Source organism: Callithrix jacchus, chromosome 9 (assembly GCF_049354715.1).
Source record: "Callithrix jacchus isolate 240 chromosome 9, calJac240_pri, whole genome shotgun sequence".
Lineage (NCBI taxonomy): Eukaryota > Metazoa > Chordata > Mammalia > Primates > Cebidae > Callithrix > Callithrix jacchus.
The window spans coordinates 62,439,343-62,454,553 of NC_133510.1; the positions used below are offsets into that span (position 1 = coordinate 62,439,343).

The following is a 15,211-nucleotide window of genomic DNA, read 5'->3' on the forward strand; positions in this document are numbered from 1 at the left end:
CTCTACGTCGGCCTCCCTCTGTATTTTTTTTAGTAGAGGCAGGGTTTCACCATGTTGACCAGTATGGTCTTAAACTCCTGACCTCAGGTGATCTGCCCGCCTCGGCCTCCAAAGTGAGCCGATTATAGGTGTGAGCCACCATGCCTGGCTGGAAAGGAAGTCTTCTTTTTCTTTTTTTTGAGTTGGAGTCCTTTTATTTTTGAGACAGAGTCTTGTTCTGTTGCCCAGGCTGGAGTGCAGTGGCATGATCTCGGCTCACTGCAGCCTCTGCCTCCCGGGTTCAAGGAGTTCTCCTACCTCAGCCTCCCAAGTAGCTAGGACTACAGGCATGTAGTCTGGCTTTTTTTTTTTTTTTTTTTTTAAGGTAGAGATGGGGTTTCACCATGTTGGCCAGGATAGTCTTGATCTCTTGACCTCGTGATCCACCCACCTCAGCAGGAAGTGTTAATTCAACCTCCAACCATCCCCTTTCCACTCTATTGTGGGAATGTCAGAGTGCCCTCTTCTGGTGAGAGGGAGATATTTTGTCAGTTTTTCCTGTTTAGAAATGGAGTATTTCCATTTGAAGATTTTTTGCACCCTCACTATGTTGGATGCTGTGGAATAGATTCCAGAATTAATCTTACTCATTAGACATGATCAGTTCTTACCTTTAAGATTCATGCCTATAATCCCATGGGAGGCCAAGGTGGGTGGATCACTTGAGGCCAGGAGTTCAAGACCAGCCAGCCTGGCCAACATGGCAAAACCCCCATCTCTACTAAAAATACAAAAATTAGTGGGGCATGGGGTGCACATCTGTAATCCCAGCTACTTGGAAGGCTGAGGCAGGAGAATCGCTTGAATCTGGGAGGCAGAGGTTGCAGTGAGCCAAGATTGCGCCACTTCACTCCAGCCTGGGCAAAAGAGCAAGACTGTCTCAAAACAACAACAAAAAGGAGCAATGACTTCTGCCTTCGTATAAGCTGAGGATTTTAATTCAAAAGTCCTTACCTTTTATTATGTTATTGGTGTCTCTGGCTGTTTATCCTGGTGTCCACCAGGGGCACTTGGCCTTAAAATTTCCAGTGGGGTGGCCGGGCATGGAGGCTCACGCCTGAAATCCCAGCACTTTGGGAGGCCGAGATGGGTGGATCACCTGAGGTCAGGAGTTCGAGACCAGCCTGGCCAACATGGTGACACCCCATCTCTCTAAAAAAAATAATAATTAAAAAACATATATAAATTTCCAGTGGGGTATGGAAATTGCAGACCAGCTCCCAGAAGCACTGTAACCTGTGGTGGTGCTGGGTAGCTCAGGGCATTTTTTTCCCCTGCATGTACATATGCATGCATACATCCCCCTTGTATGTGCATTTTTTTGTGTATCCTTTGTGGTATGTCCTTTTATCTGTTGGGTTTCTGCAGTTACATCTATTCATCTTTAAATACACAGTCTTTGAACCATAAATCAAGTGAAAAGAATTTTTCATTACCTACTCTGACCCTCATACTAGGTTAATTTAAGTAAACTAAAACAACAGTTCTGGAAGTTGGCAACACTAGAAATCTGGACTAGGGTTAGAAGAAAGAGATCATTAATGTAGGCTTTCTAGCTACCCTGGTTGATCCTAGGCTTCCGACTGACCCCTTGTACTTTTCCTGGATAGTGGGACCTTGTGTTCCACCCATATCATCTAAAATACCATATTCACTATATCATTGATTTTATAGGTCTTTAATCCCTGCTTGTGGAAATCAAAGAGGGGGTGGAAAAAGGGAAACAAGTGCTTCTTCTGCCTTGTTTATCCTATATTGGAAAGACAGCAGGCATAACCCACAAGGGCCCCTCTGTCACCTTCAGAGGACAGTTACCCAACCTCCTCTCATGTAGCAACCTGGTCACTTTTCCAAAAATAAAGGTAGGGATTAGGATTGGCTGTTCCTAGAACAAATGTTCTGGTTTATTAATACTTTTTGTAGTTGCCCTGTTTACCTCCAGGCCTGAACTTTAATTCCTTCACTATAGTATGAGACATAACTCTAACCCCAGGAAAAACTTCTCCCATTAAAATGATGGGTTGCAGGTCCCTTGAGGTTTCTACAGGGATGCTTGTCTGGGGAAGATGTACACAGATGTGAAATGGCAGCAATACCTATACAGAGACTCCCAACTCACAGTGACACAGCATGAACAGGGTGACATGCATCCAGAAATAGCCTCTCACATATTTACTGGCTTATTGTTTAGCTGAGGGGTTATCAAATCTGAGACTACTCTTTTGTCTTCCATTTAGTGAAGATATCCCACTCCCCCACCAAATAAAGGAAAAAGACCAAGATATTATTGGATTCTATCTTTTAATTTGGGAAAGAAGCCTGTGGATTTTATTTCTCTGAAGATTCCTTTCCATAGATGTGATTTCTAGTGGTAAGAAGCCTTATCAGTCTTCTACCTCAGTGATTTAAAAAAACAAAAACGAAAAACAGTTCTGCCAGACATAAATGTCATCTGTTTGTATTTATGCGGTTTGCTGTGCCCAATCGACCTTTCTGCCCAGGTTTAATGATGCCACTTAAAAAGCCATTCACATGTCCCCTCTCCTTTCAGAGCTTTCAAGCTGAAATTGATTTCCTTATTCAACCTCCCTCGCCCCCTTCCCACCTGCTGCCAACCCACGTTCCTTCCCCCAACCTGATTATATGGAAGTGCTATCATGGGGCAGTGGATTTTTTTTTTTTTATTGCCATGTCTATTAAGAAGTAGTGACAGTTCAGCTGCTAACAGATACCACCTGCTTTAGACTCCAGGAAGACAAGCATAAAAATCAGCTCATCAGTGGAGTAGTGCTCTGTGTCCTCAGCTAAGTGAAGGAACAATGCTTCAGGCCAGCAGGGGAGGACTCAGTATGGGGAGGAGCTCAGGACAGAGGCTGCTGCAACTAAAAACCCTGGCTTTGTTTTTGTTGGGATCAGAGATAATTGAGGACTTTGCTCTCTTTCCCACTTCCTGTGACCTCCCTAATACTCCCTAATAGGCTACCTGCTGGTATTAGAGCTTCCACTGCCTTGCTTATGCTTATTCCTACATACTCACCCCATCTCCACCTTTCCTGGCCCAGGACATTAGGCTCAGATTATGAGCTACCTTATAGTAAAACAATAGATTTAAATATTTTTACGTTGGGACCCTCAGGTAGCAATGAGGTATCTGAATAGGTCAATTACAATTTTGTTGGTAGAGGATGTTGAAGCAGGTGCATGATTCTTAGGATGGGGAAATAAAATGCCCAGAAAAACTGTAGTAAGGGGGGATTTGTTAAATGCATGACACTCCACAACTGTGCAATTTTCTTATGGCCCTACTACAACCTATGCCCACGAATACTCTGTCCACCTTGGCAGGAGATGGGGATAACTGAGCCTGTTGCATTGAGTATTTGTGCTCTCTGATTGGATGAACCCTAGAGGGTCAGGAGTACAAATTGGCTGGGGAATATGATATGACAGATGCTTGTCTCCTGAGCTTCTCTCTCAGACCTCCCACCATTTCTTTTCCTTTCTTTTGACTAATACTACCTGAGAAAAACAATCACACTCACTTCCCAGCATGACTGGTGCCCAGGGCAGAGGCTGCAACATTTCCTGTCACAGGAAGCAATTTGATGACAGCAGCAGTGGCAGCCCTGGAGCATCAAGCCATGAAAACAGCAGCATTGCAGCAGCTTTTCAAGCTAGTAACCCCCAATTCCCATTTCTCCACCTCCACCCACATGTGAACTTGGCCTCAACAGGAATATAACCTGGGCGGTCAAGAGCAGACCCTCACTCTGGACAATCCCTTTTGGGGAAGCAGAGCTTCTGCCCATACCTCCCAGTAGAGACTGTCCATCAAACTGCTCAACCCTGACTTCTTACCTTGCTTTTCACCATGAATATTTTTTTTTAGGGAGTTTTGGTCTGTCACCAGTCTTGCTCTGTCTCCAGAGTGCAGTGCCGTGATCTTGGCTCACTGCAATCTCTGCCTCCCAGGTTCAAGCAATTTTCCTGCCTCAGCCTCCCAAGTAGCTGGGACTACAGGGCACGCCACCACACCCAGCTAATGTTTGTATTATCAGTAGATACTGGGTTTTACCATGTTAGCCAAGATGGCCCTCACCTTGTGATCCGCCCGCCTCGGCCTCCCAAAGTGCTAGGATTACAGGCATGAGCCACCGTGCCTGGCCTGTTCCTCCTTGTTAAGGCCTTTCCTTCTCCCACTCTGTAAGAGGATGAGTCTGTCTATGGTTGCCAGTGCCAAAATTTCAAGGTTGCATCCAGTCAGTCACCTGAACTCTGACCAGGGTCTGACTTTCACCCCATTCCTGCTGGGATTGCCCTAATTTCAAACCTCTTCATTCTGTTTCAGCAGACATTTTTTTTTTTTTTTGAGACTGGGTCTCGTTCCATCACCCTGGCTGGAGTGCAATGGCGTAATCATGGCTCACTGCAGCCTCGACCTACCAGACTCAAGTGATCCTCTCACCTCAGCCTCCTGAGTTGCTAAGACTACAGGTGCATATCACCATGCCCAGCTATTTTTATATTTTCTGTAGAGACAGGGTTTCACCATGTTCCCAGGCTAGTCTTGAACTCCTGGACTCAAACAGTCCACCTGCCTCAGCTTCCCAAAGTGCTGAGATTACAAGCATGAGCCACTGTGCCTGACCTTCAGTAGCTTTCTGAATAGTCCTTGCTGCTAATCTCTCTCTCCATAGCAATCCTACAATCGGCCATTTGAGTTAGCTCTCCAAAGCACAAGTCTTCCAACAGCTACATGATAAAGTTCAAACATCTTACCAGAATGTGCTTCAAACTCTGACACCAACCATTTGTTTAATGTATGACTCCTTAATAGACTGTCCATTCTGTCAGGGCAGGGGAAGCCTTGGTTTTTGTACCCTCAGTGCCCAACATATGAACTAGCACATAGCAAATGTTCAACAAATGTTTGTTTAAATAAAGGCGTCTCATTTCCTGCTTCCCCTATGTGGCCCCTGTGTGCACCTTGAATCATTTGTCATTTCCTGACTGTGACATACATCTCCATGCAATTCCCTCTGCTTGAAATGTTTCCCAACTTACCCCATTCTTGACCAAGACATACTTTCTGGGTCTGGCTTAGTGAAAATATGTGCATTTATCTTCTCCAGAACAACCAGAGGTCACTGGCTTATCTATAACCATTACTAGAAAAGCCTGCACAGGTCTGCAGCTCTTGCCCATGGCCCAGACCAGGACGCATACCATGCTCAGACATTTGAGCACTCTCACCTGGGCATTTGGTTATAGCCAGCATTGACAGATTGGAGTCGTTTTCTGCCAGGCATACCAAAGTACCCCTCACCAAGTGAAGGCCAGGGGAGCACTGGCATATGGGGCTCATCTCCCTTCTACTCAAACTTCTATTGGTTTGAGAAGATGGAGTCAGAAGCCACATCAGCAGCCATCTCAGGTTCCTGGTAGGACGTAGCTTGAGTGACCCCGAGGCAATGGGTGGATTTGTTTGCTGCTTTCCCACTCAGGGCTAGCTGGAAGGTAAAAATACAGTTTGAATTTATAACCAACTGCTTTCTTCCTGCCCTTCAGGAGTGTCACCGTCTGGACCAGGTGTGGTGGTCATGCAGCTGAATGTCCCTAATGGACCCCAGCCACCCCAGAACCCATCCATGGTTCAGTGGAGTCATTGTAAATACTACAGCATGGACCAGCGGGGACAGAAGCCTGGAGACCTGTACAGCCCTGACAGCAGCCCCCAGGTGAGTGCTGCACTCAGCCTTGCCTTGGCAAGGAGATGATCGTGTTCTTCCCAGGGAGCAATGTTTGCTATTGACTGACCAGCCTCCTTTCCTGGGTGCTTTTTGGGGAGAAACACAAGAAATAGAGAGCATCCTCTTTTAAGTTAAGGAACCTAATATCTAAGGTGGCAGATGGGATACACACTTGAAAATGCTCAGAGAATACTTAAATCAATGTGCCAGAAGTGGATATTAAAATAACATAAATGAGCCAGGTGCTGTGGTTCACGCCTGTAATCCCAGTACTTTGGGAGGCTGAGGTGGGCGGATCACTTGAGGTCAGGAGTTGGAGATCAGCCCAGCCAACATGGTGAAACCCCGTCTCTACTAAAAATTTAAAAATTAGCCAGGCGTGGTGGTGGGTGCCTGTAATCTCAGCTACTTGGAAGTCTGAGGCAGGAGAATCACTTGAACCCAGGAGGCAGAAGTTGCAGTGAGCCAAGATTGCGCCACTGCACTCCAGCCTACCTGGGTGATAGAGCGAGACTCTGTCTCAAAAAAAATAAAATAGCATAAATGAATTAAGGACTGAGGTAGCAGTTTGAAGGAAGGGTCTGACTTGGGCAGAATTCAGCAAGAGAACCTTATTTCCTGAGAGAGGTGAATTTTAAGCCAAGCCATAGGAATATCCAGAGGGTAACGTTTGATGTTTATGTGACGTGTACTCCTCTTTTCCACAGGCCAGCACACAAATGAGCAGCAGCCCTGTCACATCTCCTACCCAGTCTCCAGCACCCTCTCCTGTCACCAGCCTCAGCAGCGTCTGTACAGGACTCAGTCCCCTGCCTGTCCTCACACAGTTCCCCCGGCCTGGGGGTCCAGCACAGGGTATGGGGTTAGATTAGGGCTGGTGCTTTGGAATTCACCCTTCACATCCCATTCCCAATTGCAAAAATTGAAAGTGTAACAACAGGCAGGGGACCAGTGTGGATGATCCAGTTCTGGGAACTAACTCCTCCTTTAACATCCCTCGGACACTTGCCCCTCTCTAGTGCTGCCCGTGCTTAACTTCCTTTAGCCTTCTTTACATACTTAGTACTTATAACCAAGTAGGGTGAAAAGAGCTGGGGATAATGAGTTCACTGAACTTTCTAATGACCAAAGAGTTTAACCTAACATTATTAACAGTATGGTCTTAGAAAAGGAAACACTAAATTTGGTTTCAAAAGTTCCAGTCTCACCACTAATTAGCTTTGCGATGTTCAGCAAGTTACTTAAACTCAAAACTAGACCACAGTTTCTATTCTATAAAATGGGGTTAAACTGCATTGGAACTGAATCAATTACAAAAAAAATAATAAAATGAGGTTAATCACAAATAAGATGGGAATTTTATCTGCTTTCTTCCCTAGCTGTCATAAGCGTATAAAAATGACAGCATAGTTTAAAAACTTTAAAGTGCTCTGAAATGTAATATTTATCAATAATAAGTAACACTTAATGGTACTTAATATGTACCAGGCATTGCTATAAATGCTTTACATGCCTTATATTTGTTTAACCTTTCCAACACATTAACGAGGGAAAAAACATACGCAACGTATTTTCAGTAACAGAGCCACTATTTTAACTTAGGCAGTCTGGCTCAAGTCTGTGCTTTTGTCTGCTGTGCTCATTTTGCCTCATATGAGCCAGATACTTGAACTCTGGGTTTAGAGTTTGGGAGAATCTATGTAAGAGATAAAAGACATCCAGGCACAGTGGCTTATGCCTGCAATCCCAACACTTGGGGAAGCTGAGGCAGGCGGATCACCTGAGGTCAGGAGTTCAAGACCAGCCTGGCCAACGTGGTGAAAGCCCATCTCTACTAAAAATGCAAAAAAAAAAAAAAAAAAATAGCCACGCATGGTGGCACATGCTTGTAATCCCAGCTACTTGGGAAGTTGAGGCAGGACAATCACTTCCTGGGAGGCAGAGGTTGCAGGGAGCTGAGATCATGCCATTGCACTCCAGCCTGGGTGACAAGAGTGAAACTCTGTCTCAAAAAAAAAAAAAAAAAAAGATATAAAAGACATTAATAAGGGTACGTAAGTTTCTTCCCTGATCATTTTCATAGTACCGTTGTCTACAATGGATAGAGCCTTTCTTCAAGGATGATGGGACCTAGTAATCCCATTTGTCTGTGAGATACAGTTGAGAGCCAAAGGACTTAGGAAGAGAAACAACTCTTACATCAGTCACATGGACATTTCCATCATAGAAAATTAGGAATGGTATGCATTGTTGCTATTTCCAAAGCCCCTTGAAGTCTCATAAAAATCATACCATGAAGCTTAAGCTCCCAGAAAACCAATTGCTTTTACCCCCTAGGTGATGGGCGCTATTCCCTTTTGGGCCAGCCATTACAGTACAATCTGTCCATCTGCCCTCCCTTGCTCCATGGCCAGTCAACTTACACGGTGCACCAGGTAAGGGTGTCCACAAGCAACCATAGAGCTGTCAGACACCACTTCTTATTTAGGTCCCTATCTCTAATCTTCAGCCAGCTTGGTGTACAAGGGAAATAACACAGAATGAACAAAGCAGGAGCCTTGCCCTGCCTCCTGTACTCATGCCAAGGGGAGGGGCTCTTTGTTTTTCAGTCGCTGCTCTGTGGCCAACCTGCCTGCCTGGTGGGGTGGGGTCCTCTGGGTTGGGTGCTATTCCACCATCTCTCAGGCAGACATTGTGATACAAGTAATCAGTGCTGTTTACATGAGAGTCATCTTTCAAATTTTGAAGGGACAGAGTGGATTGAAGCATGGAAACCGGGGCAAGAGACAAGCACTCAAATCTGCCTCCACTGACCTGGGTACAGCAGATGTTGGTGAGTCACAGGATGCTGAATCCCCAAGAGAAAGTGTCCACCTTTCCAGTCCTTCATTACCAGTCCAGGATAGGTGGGAAAAGCCAGCTTAGGATGGGGAGTGGAAATGGGACCCTTTGTGCTCAAAAGCAAGCAGGAACTGGAGAAGTGAAGTATCTCAGTCCTCCTTACCAAGCCATCTCAGATTCTGGGGAATATCATGGTAAAAACTGGGAATAACACAATTATGGGAGTTGCTTCTTATTAACAGAGTTTTCTAATTAGCGTCCTGTCCCTAATCTAGGACATCTACCTTTGGTAGTCCTAGACCCAGTTTAGGAGAAGATTGGTAGAGAATAAGGGGGAGGAACTGTCTTCCTGCAGGCCTCCCACTAAGTGAACAAGATCTGTCTGTGTTGGGATTTGGAGCAGTTTCCTAAACAAGGAAAGAAAGGGAAACTGACTTCCTGAGATGATAAGAAGGAAGAATCTATTTGAGCTAGCCTCTGAGTGGAAAGGGAACTATGGAACATATTTCAGATTGATAAATTATTGTTGAAGAACATCAGCAGCCAGGCTCAGGGGCTCACGCTTGTAATCCCAGCACTTTGGGAGGCTGAGGAGGGCAGATCATCTGAGGATGAGAGTTCAAAGACCAGCCTGACCAACGTGGAGAAACCCCATCTCTACTAAAATATTTTTAAAAATTAGCAGGACATGGTGGTGCACGCCTGTAATCCCAGCTATTCAGGAGGCTGAGGCAGGAGAATCGCTTGAACCTGGGAGGCAGAGTTTGCTGTGAGCCGAGATCGTGCCATTGCACTCCAGCCTGGGCAACAAGAGCATAACTCCTTCTCAACAAAAAAAACCCAGAACATCAGCAAAAGCCACATTTTCTTCATAGCAATAGCACCCTGTGAGAGAACTGAGGTATAGGTTCTCAGCTCAGAAACCCAGGGTTCTGATTCCCAGTTCCTTCTTGCCTGCATCTCTGGGCTAGAAGAGAAATCTTCATTTGATTTTTCTCCTAGTTGCCCTGATCAGAGCTGGGATGGCAGGGAGGGGAAAAAAGGGCTAAGAGAGAAAGGCTAGGCTTTTGGAGACATTGTGTACAGACTTGGTCAACTGGACACTTCTCTGCCAGGCAGCTAGCTGTCCAGTCCTTCCTGTCCTATACCTCTCACAATTATGTCCTCTCTTCTCCCTTTCCAGTCCTGGGTCGGGTGCTGGAGGTGACAGATCTCCCTGAGGGCATCACCCGTACCGAGGCGGACAAACTCTTCACGCAGCTCGCCATGTCCGGCGCCAAGATCCAGTGGCTCAAGGATGCTCAGGGGCTGCCTGGAGGGGGTGGGGGGGACAACAGTGGGACTGCTGAGAATGGCCGCCACTCGGACCTTGCTGCCTTGTACACCATTGTGGCTGTGTTCCCCAGCCCTCTGGCTGCCCAGAATGCCTCCCTTCGTCTCAACAACTCCGTGAGTCGCTTCAAACTTCGAATGGCCAAAAAGAACTATGACCTGAGGATCCTGGAGCGAGCCAGCTCCCAATAAATGGAGGAGGGGAAGGGACCGTCACAGAAGGAACAGGGGCAGGGTGGAGGGGGTTGAAGGATCCTGACAGACCATGGACAGAGGCAGGAAGTAAGGAGACTGATGCTAAACTGGAGCCTAAGACAGTGATGAAGATGGAAACAGACAGATGCCCACGCTGGCATTGGACTCCTTCTTGCTCCCCTGCCATGGGTCCCCTCTTTTTCCCTGGTTGACCCCCCTTGCACCCCTCTTCTTCCCATCCTTTTTTTTTTTTTTTTTGAGGCAGAGTTTCACTCTTGTTGCCCAAGCTGGAGTACAGTGGCACGTTCTTGGCTCACTGCAAACTCTGCCTCCTGGGTTCAAGTGATTCTCCTGCCTCAGCCTCCTGAGTAGCTGGCACTACAGGCACACACCACCATGCCCAGCTAATTTTTGTATTTTTAGTAGAGACGGGGTTTCACCATGTTGGCCAGGCTGGTCTCAAACTCCTGACCTCAGGTGATCCACCTGCCTTGGCCTCCCAAAGTGCTGGGATTACAGGTGTGAGCCACTGTGCTGGGCCCCCATCATCTATCATTTTTTAAATGTCTTCTCCCACCATAAAATTAATTTCTTTTATTTTTTTTGTCAGATAGAAATGGGAAAGTCCCACACTCTACTGTTCTATTAGCTTAACATCCCAAGCTTCCTTTCCTTTTTTTGGTCTTTATGAATATATTTATATGGACAGAATTAAGATAAACAAAATTGATTTCCCCATTCTCTCACTTCTCCATATTCTCAGACCCCACAGAGTTTAAACTTGGGATTCCCCCGACCCCCTCACCCCAAACACTTGTATATTGTTTGTTTGAGGTTCGTGCCGCAGTAACTGACACAGTATTTAATTGCACATACAGATGTTTGCTGGGTATATTCACTGTAAATTTTATTTAATCTGGTTTTTGTTTGGGGATTATTTGGAGGGAGGTTGGTTTTGTTTTTAAATATAAAAAAAAAAAAAATCTGTCACTAGACATCAGTCAGTTTTTCTGTTGCCGCCCTGATATGGATAAAGGGTTGGAGGCCCTGGGTAGATGTAGCCCTACAGCTGTTGGAGGTGTTTGTTGTGGGTTGGGATGGCTTTCCCTAGCATATGCTCACTATTTTTAACACCATTCCCTCTGTCTCATCCTCTTCCCTGTACATGGTTCTGATAGATGGCTAGATCGCTAATGAGACCATGGTTTTAGGCTCTGCCATTTCTGCCACTATGGCAGAAATGATATGAGCATATCATTTCTCAACGCTGGATTTGTGTCCTACCAGTAACATAAGAGACTTGGACTGACTAGGTGACCTCTAAGTTTCCTTCCGGACTATTAATTCTGTGGTACTCATTTAGGGCCCTTGTAGCTGAGCTGGGGAAGGAGGGGTGAGTGAGATCCAGAACTGGGTTGAGATGCTGACGTCATACCTGCCCATTTATTCTTTGTTGTTGTTGCTGTTGAGATAGTGTCTCACTCTGTCACCCAGGCTGGAGTGCAGTGGTAGATCCCAGCTCACTGCAAGCACCTCCCACGCCTGGCTATTTATTTTTATTTATTTTTTATTTATTTGGTAGAGACAGGGTTTCACCATGTTGCCTGGGTTGGTCTTAAATTCCTGACCTCGTGATTCACCTGCCTCGGCCTCCCAAAGTGCTGGGATTACAGGCATAAGCCACCACTCCCAGCCCAGCTCATCTTCTGAAAACCCTTCAGGGATGGAGAACATAAACCTTTCTTTAATCCTAAAGCAGCAGGATTGGGTTTTACTTGTCAGGGACAAAAGCAGATGTTTCTTAGAATAAAAGCTAAAGCAACTGAACTCACAGTGCCAAGATGCTGTATTATCCGAACATGCTCAGCAGACCCTGTCCTATGTGTATGAAGAAAAGTGAAGAGCAGAAGTCATCCTGCCTGCAAGATGGAGCTTTTCCTCTCTCTACAGCATCTAAAAGCAAGCCCTGTTGTTCTGCAGCCTGTCAGAGCAAGGCCATTAAAGAAGCTGCAGAGTCAGAACCATCTTGTACCCCCTTTTCAAACTCACCCCTTAAAGAAAAAAAAAAGTAGTGGGTAGAAATGACAAAGCACGTTGCCCTGGAAATCCTTTGGGTTCAAGTAGCGGTATCCCTAACATGGTCGTACAGGAGCTTGTCTGATCCAGTCTCCAATACAGTCCTTAATTTCTTACAGACAGAAAGGATAAGGTAGCACTGTGTTGCCACCTGTAAATTGCTCTCCCCTGAGATAGGAGTATCTCCTCTTTCATTCATGTCACAGCCCAAAGAGTAGGAGAAGGGTGCACCCCTGTGAGATCAGAATGGCATCTGTCTCTTTGATCCATCAGTTATATACCGAGGCATCAAAGGTGGGAGATAGAATTGGAATCGAAAGGGTTTAGGAAGTGTGAGGCTTGGACATCCTACCTTTAAGAGTTTGCAGTTCTCATGAGGAAGGGGACATTACCTAGAAATGTTAAGTTTCTTACGTGGCAGCTATAGCCTTCCGTCCAATGTAAACTGTCCCATTTTAATAGCCCTGGTAATTCCCTTCACCCTGAGGACAAAATTTTAGAGGAAGGAGGTGGGGAGATGTCTCTGGGGGCTGCTGGAGGGAATAAAGCAATACTACATATTCCTTTTTTTTTTTTTTGAGACCAAGTCTTGCTCTGTCGCCCAGGCCGGAGTGCAGTGGAGAGATCTTGGCTCACTGCAACCTTTGCCTCCTGGGTTTAAGCAATTGTCCTGCCTCAGCTTCCCAAGTAGCTGGGATTACAGGTGCCTACCACCATGCCAAGCTAATTATTGTACTTTTAGTAGAGATGGGGTTTCACCATGATGGCCAGGTTGGTCTTGAACTCCTGATCTGCCCACCTCAGCCTTGCAAAGTGCTGGGATTACAGGCATGAGCCACCACACCCAACCATATTCTTCACTTGCTTACAGGATAGCAAAGTACTCCTCAAATCACCGACAGATAAAAAGCAATCTAGTATAGCCAAGTCAATTCTAAGCAAAAAGAACAAAGCTGGAGGCATCACACTACCTGACTTCAAACTATACTACAAGGCCACAGTAATCAAAACAGCATGGTACTGGTAACAAAACAGATATATAGACCAATGGAACAGAACTGAGGCCTCGGAGGTAATGCCACACACTTAAAACCATCTGATTTTTGACAAACCTGACAAAAGCAATGGGGAAAGGATTCCCTGTTTAATAAATGCTGTTGGGAAAACTGGCTAGCAATGTGCAGAAAGCAGAAACTGGACCCCTTCCTGACACCTTACACTAAAATTAACTCCAGATGGATTAAAGACTTAAACATAAGACCTAACACCATAAAAACTCTAGAAGAAAACCTAGACAAAACCATTCAGGACATAGGCATAGGCAAGGACTTCATGACTAAAACATCAAAAGCATTGGCAACAAAAGTCGAAATAGACAAACGGGATCTAATTAAACTCCACAGCTTCTGCACAGCAAAAGAAACAATCATTAGAGTGAACCAGCAATCAACAGAATGGGAAAAAAATCTTTGCAATCTACCCATCTGACAAAGGGCTAATATCCAGAATCTACAAAGAATTAAAACAGATTTACAAGAGAAAAACAAGCCCATTCAAAAGTGGGCAAAGCATATGAATGGACACTTTACAAAAGAAGACATAACATGAGGCCAAGAAACATGAAAAAATGCTCATCATCACTGATCATTAGAGAAATGCAAATCAAAACTACATTGAGATACCATCTCATGCCAGTTAGAATGGCGATCATTAAAAAATCTGGAGACAACAGATGCTGGAGAGGATGTGGAGAAATAGGGACACTTTCACACTGTTGGTGGGAGTGTAAATTAGTTCTACCATTTTGGAAGACAGTGTAGTGATTCCTCAAGGACCTGGAAATAGAAATTCCATTTGACCCAGCAATCCCATTACTGGGTATATATCCAAAGGATTATAAATCATTCTACTATAAGGACACATGCACACGAATGTTCATGGCAGCACTGTTTACAATAGCAAAGACTTGGAACCAACCCAAATGCCCATCGATGGTAGACTGGACAGGGAAAATGTGGCACATATACACCATGGAATACTATGCAGCCATAAACGATGAGTTTGTGTCCTTTGTAGGGACATGGGTGAACCTGGAAACCATCTTTCTCAGCAAACTGACACAAGAACAGAAAATCAAACACTGCACGTTCTCACTCATAGGTGGGTGTTGAACAATGAGAACACATGGACACAGGGAGGGGAGCATCAGACACTGGGGTCTGTCGGGGGGAACTAGGGGAGGGACAGTGGAGAGTTGGGAAGGGATAACATGGGGAGAAACATCAGATATATGTGTTGGGGAGGAAGGCAGCAAAGCATATTGCCATGTATGTACCTATGCAACAATCTTGCATGTTTTTCACATGTACCCCAAAACCTGAAATGCAATAAAATATATTTTTTTTAGAAAAAAGCAATCTAGCTGGGCTTGGTGGCTCACACCTGTAATCCCAGCACTTTGGGATGCTGAGGCGGGTGGATCACCTGAGGTCAGGGGTTCAAGACCAGCCTGGCCAACATGGTAAAACCCTGTCTCTACTAAAAATACAAGAATTAGCCAGGCATGGTGGTGGGCACCTGTAATCTCAGGTACTTGGAAGGCTGAGGCAGGAGAATCACTTGAACCCAGGAGGTGAAGTTTGTAGTGAACCTGCCAGATCACTTCACTGCACTCCCCTGGGCGACAAGAGTGAGACTCCATCTTTAAAAAAAAAAAAAAAAGCAATCTAGTGTGGCTGATAGGAGAGCTCTGAGAGTTCACATTAGTCTTTTTTTTTTTTTAACCCTGTCTCAAAAAATAAATGAAATATAAAAATAAACTCCCCTTAAGTGAGCATGAACAGAAACTGTCCCTTCTTGATTTCAGCTGTTATTAACCTGTTGGCCAAAGATAAAGAATCAAGGAACAGCAGCTCTGGGGGATGGGAGGAGTTAGGGTCCAACCCTGCCCCAGACCTCTCAGTGTCCAATTTCTCTGT

The 15,211-nt window shown here is 45.3% G+C and overlaps 1 protein-coding gene across 50 annotated transcripts in view; it reads left to right on the forward strand.

Annotated features, from left to right (window-relative positions):
* R3HDM2 (R3H domain containing 2) overlaps positions 1 to 14,646 on the forward strand; it is a 192,342-nt gene extending 177,696 nt beyond the window's left edge. For all 50 annotated transcript variants that reach the window (XM_078336231.1, XM_078336242.1, XM_078336262.1 and 47 more), the window contains 5 exons: positions 5,608 to 5,777; positions 6,497 to 6,644; positions 8,127 to 8,224; positions 8,538 to 8,622; positions 9,814 to 14,646. In XM_078336231.1, the coding sequence (XP_078192357.1) occupies positions 5,608 to 5,777; positions 6,497 to 6,644; positions 8,127 to 8,224; positions 8,538 to 8,622; positions 9,814 to 10,154 (842 nt within the window). In that variant the 3' untranslated portion in view covers positions 10,155 to 14,646. The remainder of the gene's footprint in view (positions 1 to 5,607; positions 5,778 to 6,496; positions 6,645 to 8,126; positions 8,225 to 8,537; positions 8,623 to 9,813) is intronic.
* Positions 14,647 to 15,211: the final 565 nt, after the last annotated feature.